This window comes from Leguminivora glycinivorella, chromosome Z (assembly GCF_023078275.1).
Source record: "Leguminivora glycinivorella isolate SPB_JAAS2020 chromosome Z, LegGlyc_1.1, whole genome shotgun sequence".
Taxonomy (NCBI): Eukaryota; Metazoa; Arthropoda; class Insecta; order Lepidoptera; family Tortricidae; genus Leguminivora; species Leguminivora glycinivorella.
In genome coordinates this window covers 35,688,173-35,702,705 of record NC_062998.1, presented here as the reverse complement: position 1 = coordinate 35,702,705, position 14,533 = coordinate 35,688,173, and the positions used below count along the sequence as shown (strand labels likewise).

The 14,533-nt window shown below is 38.5% G+C and overlaps 2 protein-coding genes and 1 non-coding gene across 4 annotated transcripts; 2 read left to right on the top strand and 1 right to left on the bottom strand.

Annotated features, from left to right (window-relative positions):
* Positions 1–1,314: 1,314 nt before the first annotated feature.
* Trnat-ugu lies at positions 1,315–1,386 on the bottom strand. Its single transcript has one exon. It is a non-coding gene; the product is annotated as a tRNA-Thr (tRNA).
* A 1,711-nt stretch (positions 1,387–3,097) lies between these two features.
* On the top strand, positions 3,098–4,184 carry LOC125241341 (flightin). Of its 2 annotated transcripts, XM_048149762.1 has the most exons (4): positions 3,098–3,258; positions 3,361–3,546; positions 3,658–3,921; positions 4,042–4,184. In XM_048149762.1, exons 2-4 carry the CDS (start codon positions 3,380–3,382, stop codon positions 4,055–4,057), a joined length of 447 nt encoding a protein of 148 aa, XP_048005719.1. In that variant the 5' UTR covers positions 3,098–3,258; positions 3,361–3,379; the 3' UTR covers positions 4,058–4,184. The 2 variants fall into 2 exon arrangements, with proteins under 2 accessions (XP_048005719.1, XP_048005718.1); XM_048149761.1 differs by having other exon boundaries at positions 3,099–3,258; positions 3,658–4,184.
* A 4,394-nt stretch (positions 4,185–8,578) lies between these two features.
* Positions 8,579–13,718, top strand: LOC125241319. Its single transcript, XM_048149733.1, has 4 exons — positions 8,579–8,675; positions 10,825–11,595; positions 11,790–11,867; positions 13,199–13,718. The coding sequence occupies exons 2-4, from the start codon at positions 10,827–10,829 to the stop codon at positions 13,201–13,203; spliced, it is 852 nt and encodes a 283-aa protein (XP_048005690.1). The 5' UTR covers positions 8,579–8,675; positions 10,825–10,826; the 3' UTR covers positions 13,204–13,718.
* The last annotated feature ends 815 nt before the right edge of the window (positions 13,719–14,533 follow it).

Below are 14,533 nucleotides of genomic sequence, written 5' to 3'. Positions count from 1 at the left end.
CGAATTTAACTAAAAGTGATATGCAGGGTGGTTCCTGGTAATGAACCCTAGCTACGTGTCGAATTTAACGGAAAACAAAAAAAACACGGTGTATATGGCAAGTTAAAAAGTAATAGAATTTCCCAAATCTGAGAGAAACTTGCACAGAATAGTATACTGTTACTTAGAATTTGTACAGTATATTTTTAAATTTATTTACATTATTAATCCGTAGTTTTTATTATTGTTTAAATGATCTTTACCTATTGGCTTCAGCTCTGCGCACGTCTCCTAAATGACCGGAACACCATTTATTATTCGGTATTCCGTGAATTATTCCGTGATGGGAAAGGCGTACAAATTCTAATGTTAGAGACAAAGTGTTTTAAATCTACTTACCTAACAGTGATAGCGCTTACACAACAACACTTCTAAATATGTTACGAGTAGGTATTATAAGCTCGTCATCACATTTTTTTTCACCATCCCAACTGGTGAAGGCTCTTTTGCTACTTCAAAAACGGATAAGAAAGTTGCATTTTATCCACAATAGTTATTTCATACAAATTTCAACTTGATGCCCAAATCTGGTTGGAATTCGCGTATAAATGATGATTTTACTCATAAATATTAAATTATTTGATGGCCGATTGGGTTTAGTTTGATATTATACAGTTAATATTTTCATAGTGTTGGTGTGGTGAAAAATTGTGTTTCACTCGGTGGCAACATTCAATTAACCTACGAGCTTTGAAACCCTCACTACGCTCAAGTTTCCAAATTCTAAATAATATTGTAATAAGCAAGTGAAAGCACTTGCTTGATTGCTTGGATATCAAAATTAATTGTTTCTTAATAACCGGTTCTAAAAGTCGTAGGTATCATGTATTTATTTAAGTCACTTGTTTGAAGTAATAAAAATCATTCAAAACATATCATGTTTTTCTCGCACTAACGCCATGTCTTGCATGGGCGACGGTCGCGCGACCGTCGCCGTCGCGTCTCATACTTCCATATCGATAAGGTTTGATTTCGTATGTGTCGCATCGCCGTCGCGCGACCGTCGCCCACGCAAGCCAGTAGCGGCGCCGCCCACGTAAGACGCAACTGACGCAAGGTTTGCATTGTTATGAACTTATGACATACGAGCATATGTATGATATGAGAGTCGACGAGTAACAATAATGCGTCAAAGCGATTCGTTGTCGATGATCAACAAAGCTTAGATCAATATAATTTTTCCTGAAGTACTTACTTAAAGTAATAAATATATTTTTTTTTTAATAAATTGAAATAGATATCATACACGAAAGAAAAAACGGCAAGGCCCACTGGTGGCCGAGCCGGGAATCGAACCCGGGTCTTCAGCTTACACGGCTGACGTCTTTACCACTAGACCACACGCCCGCCGCTTTACCACTAGACCAGACGTCAGCCGCGTAAGCTGAAGACCCGGGTTCGATTCCCGGCTCGGCCACCAGTGGGCCTTGCCGTTTTTTCTTTCGTGTATGATATCTATTTCAATTTATAATTTATATATAGTAGTGTGACTACTTGAAAAATAACAAATCAAAAATATTCAATAAAATAGTTTGATTTGTTCCCTAGTTGTATTATTTTTAAGTTATTTAAAAACTAAAGGAAAGACGTTTGCATAATATAAAAAAATTGATTGGGTGTATGAATTTAAATTTTATACTAGTAATCATATAGATCTTGATATCGCTCATCGCACAATGTTTGATAATTGGCTTTTATTATTATTTATTTTCATTCAGGTGTATAGTTACATATTTGGCATAATATAAATTAGCCCCATATTTACAAAATGCTCAATAAAGCACTATTATTTGGGCGAATCAACTTTTCTTTGCCAGCAAAATTTCGCATACTTCGACTAAGTACATGTGGTCAGAAAATTTTATTGGGTTTTAGTCTAATTAATGTATACTTATTATATTAAAGACAAATATACTAGCTACGCAATACAACATGTAATTATAGGATTTCCTATTTTATAACTTTGTTTCGAGCAGTGACCCAGTGGACATAGCTGTCCCTCACTTTAGTATGAAAAAACCGGCCAAGAGCGTGTCGGGCCACGCTCAGTGTAGGGTTCCGTAGTTTTCCGTATTTTTATCAAAAACTACTGAACCTATCAAGTTCAAAACAATTTTCCTAGAAAGTTTTTATAAAGATCTACTATTGTGATTTTTTTCATATTTTTTGAACATAGGGTTTAAAAGTTAGAGGGGGGGGACGCACTTTTTTTTCCTTTAGAAGCGATTATTTCCGAAAATATTGATATTATCAAAAAATGATCTTAGTAAACTCTTCTTCATTTTTAAATACCTATCCAACAATATATCACACGTTGGGGTTGGAATGAAAAAAAATATCCGCCCCCACTTTACATGTAGGGGGGGTACCCTAATAAAACATTTTTTTCCATTTTTTATTGTTGCACTTTGTTGCCGTGATTGATATACATATTGGTACCAAATTTCAGCTTTCTAGTGCTTACAGTTACTGAGATTATCCGCGGACGGACGGACGGACGGACGGACGGACGGATGGACGGACGGACGGACGGACGGACGGACGGACGGACGGACGGACAGACAGACATGGCGAAACTATAAGGTTTCCTAGTTGACTACGGAACCCTAAAAAGTGTCTCTTCCACTGGGTCACATATTGTTTTAATTAAAAATGAATAGTTTTTAATTTTTTCCCTAATTGGTATACGTGAAATAAGGTTCTTTATTCACGATGGTAAGGTTAAAAATCACAAAAGAAGACCTAATAATAAGTAAGGGTAATTCTTGCAAAAAGCAAGAAAAAGTTGATTCACCCATTTACCAATAAGTTCACTACTTATAGTGGCAAAATAATATCTTGTGTACTTAAATTTAAACCATAAACTAATTAAATTTATCATCATAAAGTCAACGAGAGTTAGTGCGAAAATTTAAAGGAAAGATTAATTATTTTTCCCTTATCAGGAATTTTAAATGAGCGTTTATTGCACCTCTATATCCGCATACGCGCTTTGCTGTTTGGCAACGGGATATAAATGTCGAGGAATTTGCGTGTGAAGAGCACGGTCAGTGTATTGACAGAACATCATTGGCAGCAAACATCACGCACACAGCGCTTGCGACAGTCAGGTGGGGGCGCAAACAGATAAATCGGGAGGCTGCGAGAGCCATCGGGGACGCCGGTACCAGTCGTAGATAAGCGATCACCCGATCCACACGCTTCTCCAATCCCAGTTAGGTCCGTGAACTCTGTGACTTAGACATAACAACACTTGTGTGTCGAACGAATATTAGTGTATTGTGTACATTTGTATTAACGTATAGTGATTTTTATACGCAGAAACCCACCACCTTTCAAAATGTGGGACGATGCTGATATCGAAGAATCCGCAGCCCCCGAGCCCCCGCCAGAAGAGGCTCCCGCCGAGGCCGCCGAGGAGGCCAAGCCCGAGGAGGCCGAGCCGCCGGCACCCGAACCCGTCGTCGTCACAGAGCCTAAGAAACTAGTATTCAAACACTGGGTCAGGTGAGAGAGCGCGTGTGCTTTAACCATTTGTATACGGGAGAAGAGGACTGCGCCACGGCCCAACCTGTCCTTGTCGTTTATTTTCTTTTAAGGCTTTATTTTTCCTTTCAGGCCCAAGTTCCTGCAATATAATTATATGTACGACTACCGACACAACTACTACGACGACGTGATCAACTACCTGGACCGACGGAACAAGGGCATCGTGACGGAGAAGCCGCGCGCGCAGACGTGGGGCGAGCGCGCGCTGCGCACGTACATCGCGAAGGACGCCAACTACCGCGCGCGCCAGGCCAGCCGCGACACGGCGCTGTTGCGCGCCGTCTCCACGGGCGCGCGCTTCCACCGCTACCACACCAAGTCCATAATCTCGAGGAAGTATTCTAAACTCGGCTTTAACACCGTCTCCATCTAGCTTCGCTCTAACACCTTCGCTTGGCCTCGCTCCGCGGACTCCTCCCAGGCTCCCGCGTGACCTTACTGGTACTGTTACAGGATTTCCTTGTCGTGACGGAGCTGCCCACGAAACCGCGCGAGCGGTGCAACCAACCTCTAGAGTAACCAAACTCCGCTCGGAAGCTGTCCGCATTCCTATCTCTAATATGTCTCGAAATAAGGCAATAAATATTTAAGTTTTATTGTCGTTTTCATTATTCAACCTATGCTTGCGTTAAATACCGTGTTGGGTCCAAGTTCGATAAAAGGTAATCAAAAAATGATTTTAAACGAATCGTCACTTCATCCCTTTTAAACACCTGCTGTGCCTTGCTAGAGTATTATAGTATTTTTTTACAGATGTGTAATAAGTATGAACATTTCAGAATTATTTCAATATTTATTTGTTTCTAGCAATGCAAAGCGATGTTACCATTAATAAAATTTAGTGCTATGCGATATCAGCATGTGTACTATATACTTATTCAAAATAAAAGTGACAGTGTTTGTTTTAAACAATTAGATACTTTGTATTGTAAATATCACGATCCGCTTAAAAGCCAATATTGTAAATACTTATCCGATAAATTTTAAATAGTTTACTATGGTCAAAAATATGTATTTAAATGTTTAATGATTAGGTACCTATGGGCTTTTAAAAAATATATGCATATTGATTAACAGTTTCAACCGGCAATAACTTAAAAGTGGATTGTTGACAAATAGCTGCTATCCTACTAATTATGATGGACATTTTGAGTTAATATATACAGTTAATATATACACGAGCATAAAAAATATAATCACGCTTTAATGCTCATATCATGAAAGTCGTGAACTGAAATGAAGAAAGGATCAAAATGAACGCTACTGCACATTTGGTATTTTCTTCTCATCGTCATTAATCTACATTGTCACCTTTATTGTACCACCAAAAGTATCTTATTGTTTGAACTTATAAACAATCACTGACACTTTTATTTAATATAAGGAATACTAAATAAATAAGTAAAAATCCAATAAAACATACTCATTCATATTATTGTTAAGGATATAAGTTCCCAGAAGATATAAGGTCATCCTGACCATCGACGCATTACGTGGCTACCACATTATAACTTTTAGGTTAATTATGAAAAACACATTATTGCTGTCAGTCTATGATTTCCCAAGTACATTCAAAGAAGATTAAATTAATAAAGGGTACCAGACTTACGAAATACTTGCAGAAAATGTAGTTTCTCATACGAGAGGGTTTACTTCCTACCGCACAATACATGAAGACCCATGCACAATTAAAAATACAATATAAAGCTTTGTACGTCAGCAACAGATGGAGTTGGAACGACCTAAGTATAATGAAGTTTAAAAAGTCCTAAAAGATACTTGTTAGGTGGTTAGTTAATTCTAAAGACGGACGTGCAATCATTATCTTTAAAGATAAAGATAATTATTATTAACGTAAGTATTAATGACTGTTATTTTCTCAATGGCGGAAGTTTAAATAAAATAACAGTCATTAGTAACAATACAAAATGAATATATAATTCTTTCAGCAAGCTGTTAAATTATTTTGTACAATAATGCACCGATCATTAATCAAAATGAAATGACAGTTTAACAAAAGACACTATTGAACAAAGTAAAATGACACTAGATTCAGTCGTCCAATGTCACATCTGTATGACACATCCACTCAACGCCCGTAACTCAAATTCTCAATGTCGAGGTATCTAAAATAACTTATCTTTGACAGTTCAGTGAATGTAATCATTTGGAAACCCGCCAAGACTATGGGATACCTAGCAGGTAAAGCAGGCAATCGGCCAAATTGAAGATAATTAAATGTTACAATGACCAACGAAGCCTAGACATCGATTAGGTGGATGTTTAAGAATAGAACTTACTTACGACACCGACTTTTAAATACTGCCGCTGCATTCTCTTCTCCATTGTGTATTTGACATACAATCATTGATTCGATATAATTGAATCTTGTGATTGAACCTACAATCGGTTTTCAATGACCACTGAACAATTCCATTCATTAAAATGAATAAGCTAAATACAGCTTTACACAAGAAATGCGTCAGAATTTAAAGGCTCGCTTAGACGGCATGCGATTTTAGACACATTGGTGACTAGTGAGGTTACATCACATTCAGGCGCCCGGTCTGCTATGCCGAATTGCTAATGAAACTCGCATGCGAGGTCTCGTACTGTCTAAATCGGCCCTTATTGAGTTCAACAAATTGACGCATTAAAATATTTGTAATTCATGAGCACAATTTGTTATAATAGACACGCCTCGCCATCATTCCATTTGCAAATAGCCGAATGATCGATCGTTTTAATAGTCAACAATAATTTTAATGGGCCCGTTTTGACGCCTCCTCGCGGTCGGCCGCGGCGGGAGAGTTGAAATTAATTAGTTACCTTAAAACGTTTGCTACATTAACTAAAAATCTTAATTAAAACAAGTAAACAAAACGTATTTCACTATATTTTAATATTTCTTGTATAATACCTAATGACGGACCTAATGAATTTAAAGTTAAAAAATACAGGAAAATAACATAATTTGGTTCGTTAAAAACAATTTAAATTATCAACTTCCTTAAGGTTCGTTTGGCAATTAATTAAGAAAGAAAGGGAATCCTTACACTTAGGATGACTATCTCGGATCACTATGTTGTCAGTTCGTTTGTCAAGAGCAAGACCCTTTCATGTAATCCAGTTGATATTAAAACTCAAGTATTTAATTGGTTCCTTAAAACAGTGAAAAAAGAAAACCCCGGAAATGGCTGGATGACCTGGACGTGTGTCTCAGCGACTGGCTAGAGGATAAGATTGTGATAATAATAATAATAAAAGGGTCAAGGATCAGATGCAGAAGGCGGTGATCTTGGACACGGCGCGGATAGTCCGACGGTTCCTCTCTCTGCAGCCCTAACCACCGGCAGCTTGGGCCCTGCCCCGCTGCTGGCGGCACCCTAGGTTAGGTTTTTTATAATGTGTTTATATATTTTGTATTGTTTTGTATGTGGTTTTGTATTTTACTTTTATAATCATATTATAAAACCTAGCCTAAGAATTAAAATGAATAAAGAGAATAAAATCATTATTATACATGTATGTGACATACTTAGGTAGGATCCTTCATTTTTATTCTCAGTGCGCAAATGCGCATAAGAAACCTAATCTATCTCTCATACATAGCCACATAGGATATTATTTTAGTTCATAATGCACAATGTTTATTGACATTTTTATACAAAGAATAAACTTATTTACAATTTCTATTGAAATAGACTCAATTCTGAGTACCGCTATCAGATGCAAAGTAATGCGGGCGCATTACTTTAAGGATATCAATAAAGACAGGTAGTATGTGGGCACATACTACCTGTCTTTATTTATATCCTTTCACTTTAAGGGAAGGATCTGATCTGGTTAATTGCAATTAAATCAGAAACTAGTGTCTTAACTCTTACTTTTATCGAGACATATTTACATTAAACAAATTTAATAACTTAACAAATCATTCACAACCTTTACTACATACCTACTATTTAATAATATAATATGATTTATTTTAACATTTGCCGTCAGATACTGACCTGACTTAACGACGTGTCGAATTTAAAGGAAAACAAAATAACAGGGTGTATAAAAACCGTTAACACGGTGTACGGTGTGTTAAAAATCTAAAATGATACCCACAGACCCACACAAATTCTTAGGGCCCATTTACACGGAGCGAGAACTCGCATACGACTTTCAATACACTGATTTTAGAGCAAGAGCCATAATTATAATTTTCTCAATTATGAAACTTTGGGAAATGTAGAGTAAGTATCGGCGATTAATGCCTACATATTATTAGGTAGTTCAACCCGGCAACCATTTTTTTGCTACAAGGTTTATATAAAAATACCAACTTCCCTTAGTTGTCAAGGATAACGCAAGGATGACTAACTTCCCAAGGCTTTTTATATTGTTAGATTCTATACTGTTACGAATCAATAATCAATATAATCATAATTTCCGGTCCATTTCAGCTTCACCGAGCTTTCTATTGTTAACAAGTATTTTTGAAATTATTGTTGGCATGTTCAGTATAAACAGAGATGCGTATGAGTTATGTCACTACACTTGAATTTATTAACATTCCCTCACTCTCTGGGCCACGGTCTTGGGCGACTATTTTTACCTCGCACCCAGCGAGACAATTGTTAACTCTTTCGCCAATTGGAAAGACGTTGGAGTCAGTGACAGACATAAATTAATGTGCCTACATAAATATCAGCCGACGATACACTACGCCGGGCCGACGCACGGCATAAGAGCGCATGACTAACGGAAACTAATTACACGTATTGAACATCTGTCAACCAAACATTTCATTTGTACGCGATTTCGTAAGTAGCAACGTGGGTAATAAAAACAACACTAACTTTTCCAACGATATGAAACTTGTTGCAAAAATAAATTGCACGAATCATATTGCCACATCTATAATGGAACTTGAACAATTTGTAAGTCGTTATGTTTTTTTTTATTTACAAATATGAAGTTCCGTTGCCTAGTAATTCGTGCGGCGTTACATTATCTTTTATTATTCCAAAAAGATGAGTCAAATGCTAACTTAGCTCCCGATGCAACAGATGGAGAACTGAATGTCAATAAAGACAGTGAGTTAAGTTGTTATTATATATTTTCTTGAGGGTTCCGAGGTGTCTATACGGAGTTATAGATGTCTTTGTTATCAACATAATCAACAAAATACTATGATTTAATACTAGCTCTTACGCCGTGGCTTGCTTGGGCGACGGTCGCGCGATGGTCGCGCGACGGCGATGCGACGCATACGAAAACAAACCTTATCGATATGGAAGTAGACGACGTGATAAGACGCGACGGCGACGGTCGCGCGATCGTCGCGCGACCGTCGCCCACGCAAGACACGGCGTTACAGTGATGCCCTTTTTTTCAACAGCCACCTAATACTGATCGAGAAAACTTTAAGTAAAGCTGTGTACAGATTATGCGCAGCAAACACTCGAACATTGAATCGCGCTGCCTCGGGAAACCCGGACTACATTGCCCGCCCGATCCAATGTTCGAGTGATTGCCGCGCATAATTTGTACACAGCTTAAAATGATTTGGACTTTTTAATAAGCACACGAACCTTTTTACCAGTTACTTCGTCCATGTGACCATCTCATCGTCAGGACAGCTCATTGGTACCATAATATTGCATTGTTATCCAACTTACATATCGAAAGTTGTGATTCATCTTGATATAGTTAATGAAATCGTATGACTTCACCTTGTATTATACGAATTTGTGTGGGAAGGCCTTATTAACGAATGCGTTACGCATACCATCCCAGGCGCAGGGATCGGCCTGGGATGGTTATATGGGCCTCCCATATAGGCTAATAAGACCCATTTTTTACCCACTAAAACTCCTCGATTGCCGCCTCAGGGCAATAGGACGAGGTCACAGGCAGATTTCGGCACTCCTCCGCAACCTCGCCAGCCACGAACACATCTGTGGAGGATTACATGATGCTCTCCAAATTACTTCCTAGAGCCCCACAGATACAGCGTGCTGGCCACCCCAGGGACCTTTATGTAAGCGGCAGACGTTCCCGAGTCTGTCGCCCACAGGAACCTTTAAGGAGGTAGTTGGCGGTCATACGGCAGTCGCCGCCGCCCCACACGCTTTCGGCGTATTGGTTGGGAAGCTGGATCGTCTTTCCCACCTCGCTCTGCCATCTCTTTCTGGGCCGTGACTGCTTCGCAGAAGTCCAGCACAGCTTTTCATGACCTATCTATGTCCACCATATTTCGGACGACGGAGGGCAGAGAGAGGTCATGAGCAACCACAGCGCTTAGAGTGCTGCGTTTTTCCTCCCATGCTGACATACTTCCAAAGTGTGTTGTGCAGTATCCTCCGGGCAGACGCTGTGAGGACACACTGCAGTCACTTCCCTTCTGGCTCTATCCTTGAGATGCTTCCTGACGAAGCATCCATGTCCCGAGAGGATCTGTGTGAGCCGGAAAATCAGCACACCATGTGTCCGGTCAAGCTATTGCTTGAGGACTGGACGAACCGTTTCAATTGAGAAGGCCTGCACTGGGCTGCGCTAGTCTCTGCTCCCAAATTTTCACCATTTCTTCACGAATTCCGTCTCGCCGTACTTGGATTTCTCTTGGTGCTGTCGAGTCTCCATTGAAATGCGCCTCCTCGCGCCTGCGATATAAACCACTGCGAGGGCTTTTGCATCTAGATCCCACGGTAGAGACTCTGCCAGCACACATGCCACTTCTAAAGAGATGGTATACGGTATCCTCATAGCTCTCGTGGTTATCGCTCTCTGCGGTGCGCGAAGATTTGTTGTTAGTTGCTAATAGGCAAAACCTAGCTGTAAGGTCAATTTGGGTAGGTGTTTCATACGGGGATAAGTGTGTCTGGCCTTTTTACTTACTGACACAAGTGACACAAGTCTTTTTGCGAGTTCATACTTTCACTATTAGTGAAAAACGTATGAACTTTCAATAAACACACACTTCCCCATATGACACACTTAACCGTATTTGCCTTAATACGTTTGTAGGACTGTAGGTAGTTCATTTTTTAAGGTTAGTTACTTGGTGTAGGTTGGAGAAATTCACATTGCATATTTATTAAATACGTCAAATTATAGAATGGTGTAATTTTTCTTCGCTTTCTGTTTCAATGAAATACTTGAATCCATACATAAACAGGAAACCTAAAAGATACCCACGAAGCAACATTATCTCATTCCAATATTGTTTTTTATTACTTGTAGACATGGCTGGAAGTCCCGAACAACATTCATTTACTGCGTCCTATGAAGTCTGTGAGGGAGGGTGTGGCAACGGCAATGACACAAATTTTTCAATGATGTTCCCTTTATTTGTTGGAAGTTACGGAAGACAAGCTTATAAAGAACCATATCCAAATGAAAACAGAGATTTTGATCAGATTCCAAGTGTTATTGAAACCACCATGTATCCTTTAGTGTCCTGCTTTCCCATAAGGGCAACGATTAATAAGGTCAATAACCACATGACTACAAGTACTGGGTATCCGGCATACGAGTACAGCACGGTGTACAGCACGCCCGCCATCCACACTCGCACTCGAAGCACCGGCTACCCCGGCTACGGCTACACTGAGAACACGCCTGATATGGACCATGGCTCCGAAGATACTGTCGATACTGATGAAACTTCACCCACTGAAAAATTAACTACCCCTAATAATAATAATGATTTTAAATTTACAAAAAGTACTGCATTTCCTACGTATAAAACGTTAATGTCCAAGTTACTGCGTAAGTTTGCTGATAGAATTTCTCCGGGTAATTATTTGCCGCCACATGAATCAGTCAGAAAGACTAAAAGTCTACATTTTTCGGACAAGAACACGCATGGCGTAGACACTATCCCCGGCGGAGACGCTCGTAAAATGAAACTGCCCATGAGTTTGGATGTCTGGAGAGGTGATCCTTTGAACCTGTTAAGACCGATACAAATATGGAGGGCTCAATACGAGTACAGCAATAAAAACTACGAAGGTAATATAAAAATACTAACTTTTCAATCTATATGAAACTTGTTGCGAAAAATAAATTGCACGAATTATATTGCTCTATCCATAATCGGATCGAACAATCTGTAAGTTGTAATGTTTTTTTTTTATTATACACAAATATGACTTTACGATTCCTAGCAATTCGCATGACTTTAAATTATTTCTTATTATTCCAAGAACAAGGATCAGATGCTGACTCAGCCGCCGACGCCACAGATGGAGAACTGTATGTAAAAAAATTGCTCAACAAAGAAGGTGAGTTACAAAATTTATGTGTGATGTTGATCTATTAAGCCCATCCTTACCACACGTTTGTAATAATAGTTTTTTAATAGTATCCGAATACCTTAAAACATGAATCATCAATTCATTACTGTTTATACGTAGCTGTAATTACTTATCAAAATATTGCCTTTTTATTTACAATAACTTACTTGCTTTTCAACTGAAGGTTCTTTAAAAATTATGGCAAAAAAAATTAAAGAAATGTTATTGGTATGCGGTCATAACTCAGAATCTTGTTAACATTATACATTGTGTCTTGTGCTTGAGAATATCAGTTTTAGTGAAATGGCTTATTAATTATTTCAATTATACAGGCTGGGGCCTGTAACAAAGGCGAAAAATTGAACTGTAGGCTGTACTCCTTCTACTGATCAACATTTGTTCAGTGACTTTTAAAAATTATGAAGTTTTTAAATTTTAAATTTTTCATACAAAATAAATATTAGCTTCAATGTACGCCATTATTGTTGTCATTGACGTTGTCTGTCACACTTTAGACTTAACAGAATTCGCAATACATTACCTCTTAGAAAAAGCTTTCAAGGGTGATAAAAATCAAAATACAAGTTATTTTTAAAAGTCGCCGAACAAATGTTGATCTGTATAAGGAGAATAGCCTACAGTTTAATTATTCGCCTTTGTTACAGGCCCCACTCTGTATGATTATAAAAATAAAAATTACTTTAGAATTACAATTCTATAGTTCACTTGCAATTCCATATTATCTGCCTTTTTACTCATATTTCATAATAATTCGACTAGCATAGGGTCGTCGTTGCTTAATAATGCAATCCCATGATTAATTACTTACGTACTGCGGACTATTATGTAATGTTTGTTAGCACCTCTTCATTTTTGGATTTTCCACTCGTAGGATAACTGTCTGCTTAATGTGGGTAGGTATCATTATTTCAACGTAGGTGATTATTCCGTTGAGCACTTCACTACCCAGTACCCATACCGATACTCAAAACAAAAAAAATACGACACCACGTTATCCCATTCCCACATTGGTTTTTAGACATTGCTGTAACCCCCGAACAACTTTTATTTACTGCGCCATTTAGAGTCTGTGAAGGAGGGTGTAACTACGGCAATGACACAAATTTTGCTATGGCGTTCCCTTTATTTATTGGCAATTACGGAAGAGACGCTTATAAAGGACTATATCCAAATGACGAAAGAGATTTCGATACCGTTCTTCTAAGTAATAAGAGGACCAGGCCTCCTTTTGTGACCTGCCCGCCCAGTAGTCCAACGCCTCACCGTAACACTAAAAGCACTATGTATCCCGGATACAGCATGATCATCAACACTCTAAGCACTGTCTACCCGGGCCAAACTGAAACTGAGGATGGAAATAATGATAAAAATTCGACTACTGAAGATGGAGGTGGGAATAAAAATACAGATTCGAATTTATATCCCATCGCTAATCATTCAAAACTTACAATAAGTACTGTATTTCCTACAGATAAAACATCATTGACCAGAATGCTGGGAAAGTTCGGAATTAGAAAAGCTCAGGGTAGTTATTTACCGGAACACGAATTAATTAGAAAAACCCAAAATCTACACATTAGAGACAAGAGCTCGCATCGCGTTCACACTGTCCCCGGACAAAACGACCGAAGGATGCAACGGACTATGAGTTCGAAAGTCTGGAGAAATAATGTTCCTTCACACCGCTTAAGACCGTTACATATAGAGTGGACACGGCGGCAAAAACATATTGGCTTAGTACCTTTTGGAATTATGCCCGTGTTGCCAATCACATCAGAAAAAACCCGAGGGCAATAATTTTTTATAAACAAGTAGTAAACATTTTACAAAAATTGTTTTATTTGTTTCGATGATTATACCTTCATATAGGTAGTTAGAAATGAGTAATTGAAATGTCGATTTCACTAGAAATTTTACCCTTAAATTGTGTTGTGTCTATGGCCACGACTAGCTTGCCTCTAATCTGACACTGACATATCCGATAGCGTCTGCGTAACTTTAAGTCTACACATACGAGTACATCAGCAATTCCCGTCAACTTTGTACAAAAATTAAGGGAAAAGTTAAATTTGTTTTTATTAATTCCTATTTTGTTACCAAGATTTTGTTGATGAATAGAGATTTTATTAAGTTTTATTTCGTCATTAAGGTTCTATATTTTCTTAATTATAACAATTACCCTGTATATATCTTACGAAAGTCGAATTATATTACTAAATGTTGGTAACAAAATAGGATCAATTAAAATTTGCTGACGTGGCATTGTACAAAGTTGACGGGAATTGCTGACATACGCTATCAAAACGCTTCATATCTCTTTATCACTCTTTCATATTAGCACAAATGTTGCACGATGCGATTCGATGAAAACTAAATTTTTTAAGTCTAGATGCAATTCGCAATATATGAAAGGTTTCGAAATATTTTAATGTTAAAACTAAAATAATAGACGTAGTAGCTCGAAAAGCGGCTAAGTTGAAATGGGACTGGGCTGGCCATGTCTGCCGGATGCGTGACTGCGTGATGACTTGTGGGCCAAGATACCTACGGAGTAGGAGCCCCACGAGTAAAATCGGGGACCCGGCAGACCACGTCAGCGATGGCGGGATGACGTAGACTCCTTTTTGGAAGCC

Bases quoted from the DNA above. Each gene is read 5' to 3' on its own strand.
- LOC125241341 (XM_048149761.1), top strand. From the start codon at position 3,380: ATGTGGGACGATGCTGATATCGAAGAATCCGCAGCCCCCGAGCCCCCG. The intron at 3,547-3,657 runs GTGAGAGAGCGC...TTTTCCTTTCAG, and splicing joins GTATTCAAACACTGGGTCAG to GCCCAAGTTCCTGCAATATA.
- LOC125241319 (XM_048149733.1), top strand. From the start codon at position 10,827: ATGGCTGGAAGTCCCGAACAACATTCATTTACTGCGTCCTATGAAGTC. The intron at 11,596-11,789 runs GTAATATAAAAA...TATTATTCCAAG, and splicing joins CAGCAATAAAAACTACGAAG to AACAAGGATCAGATGCTGAC.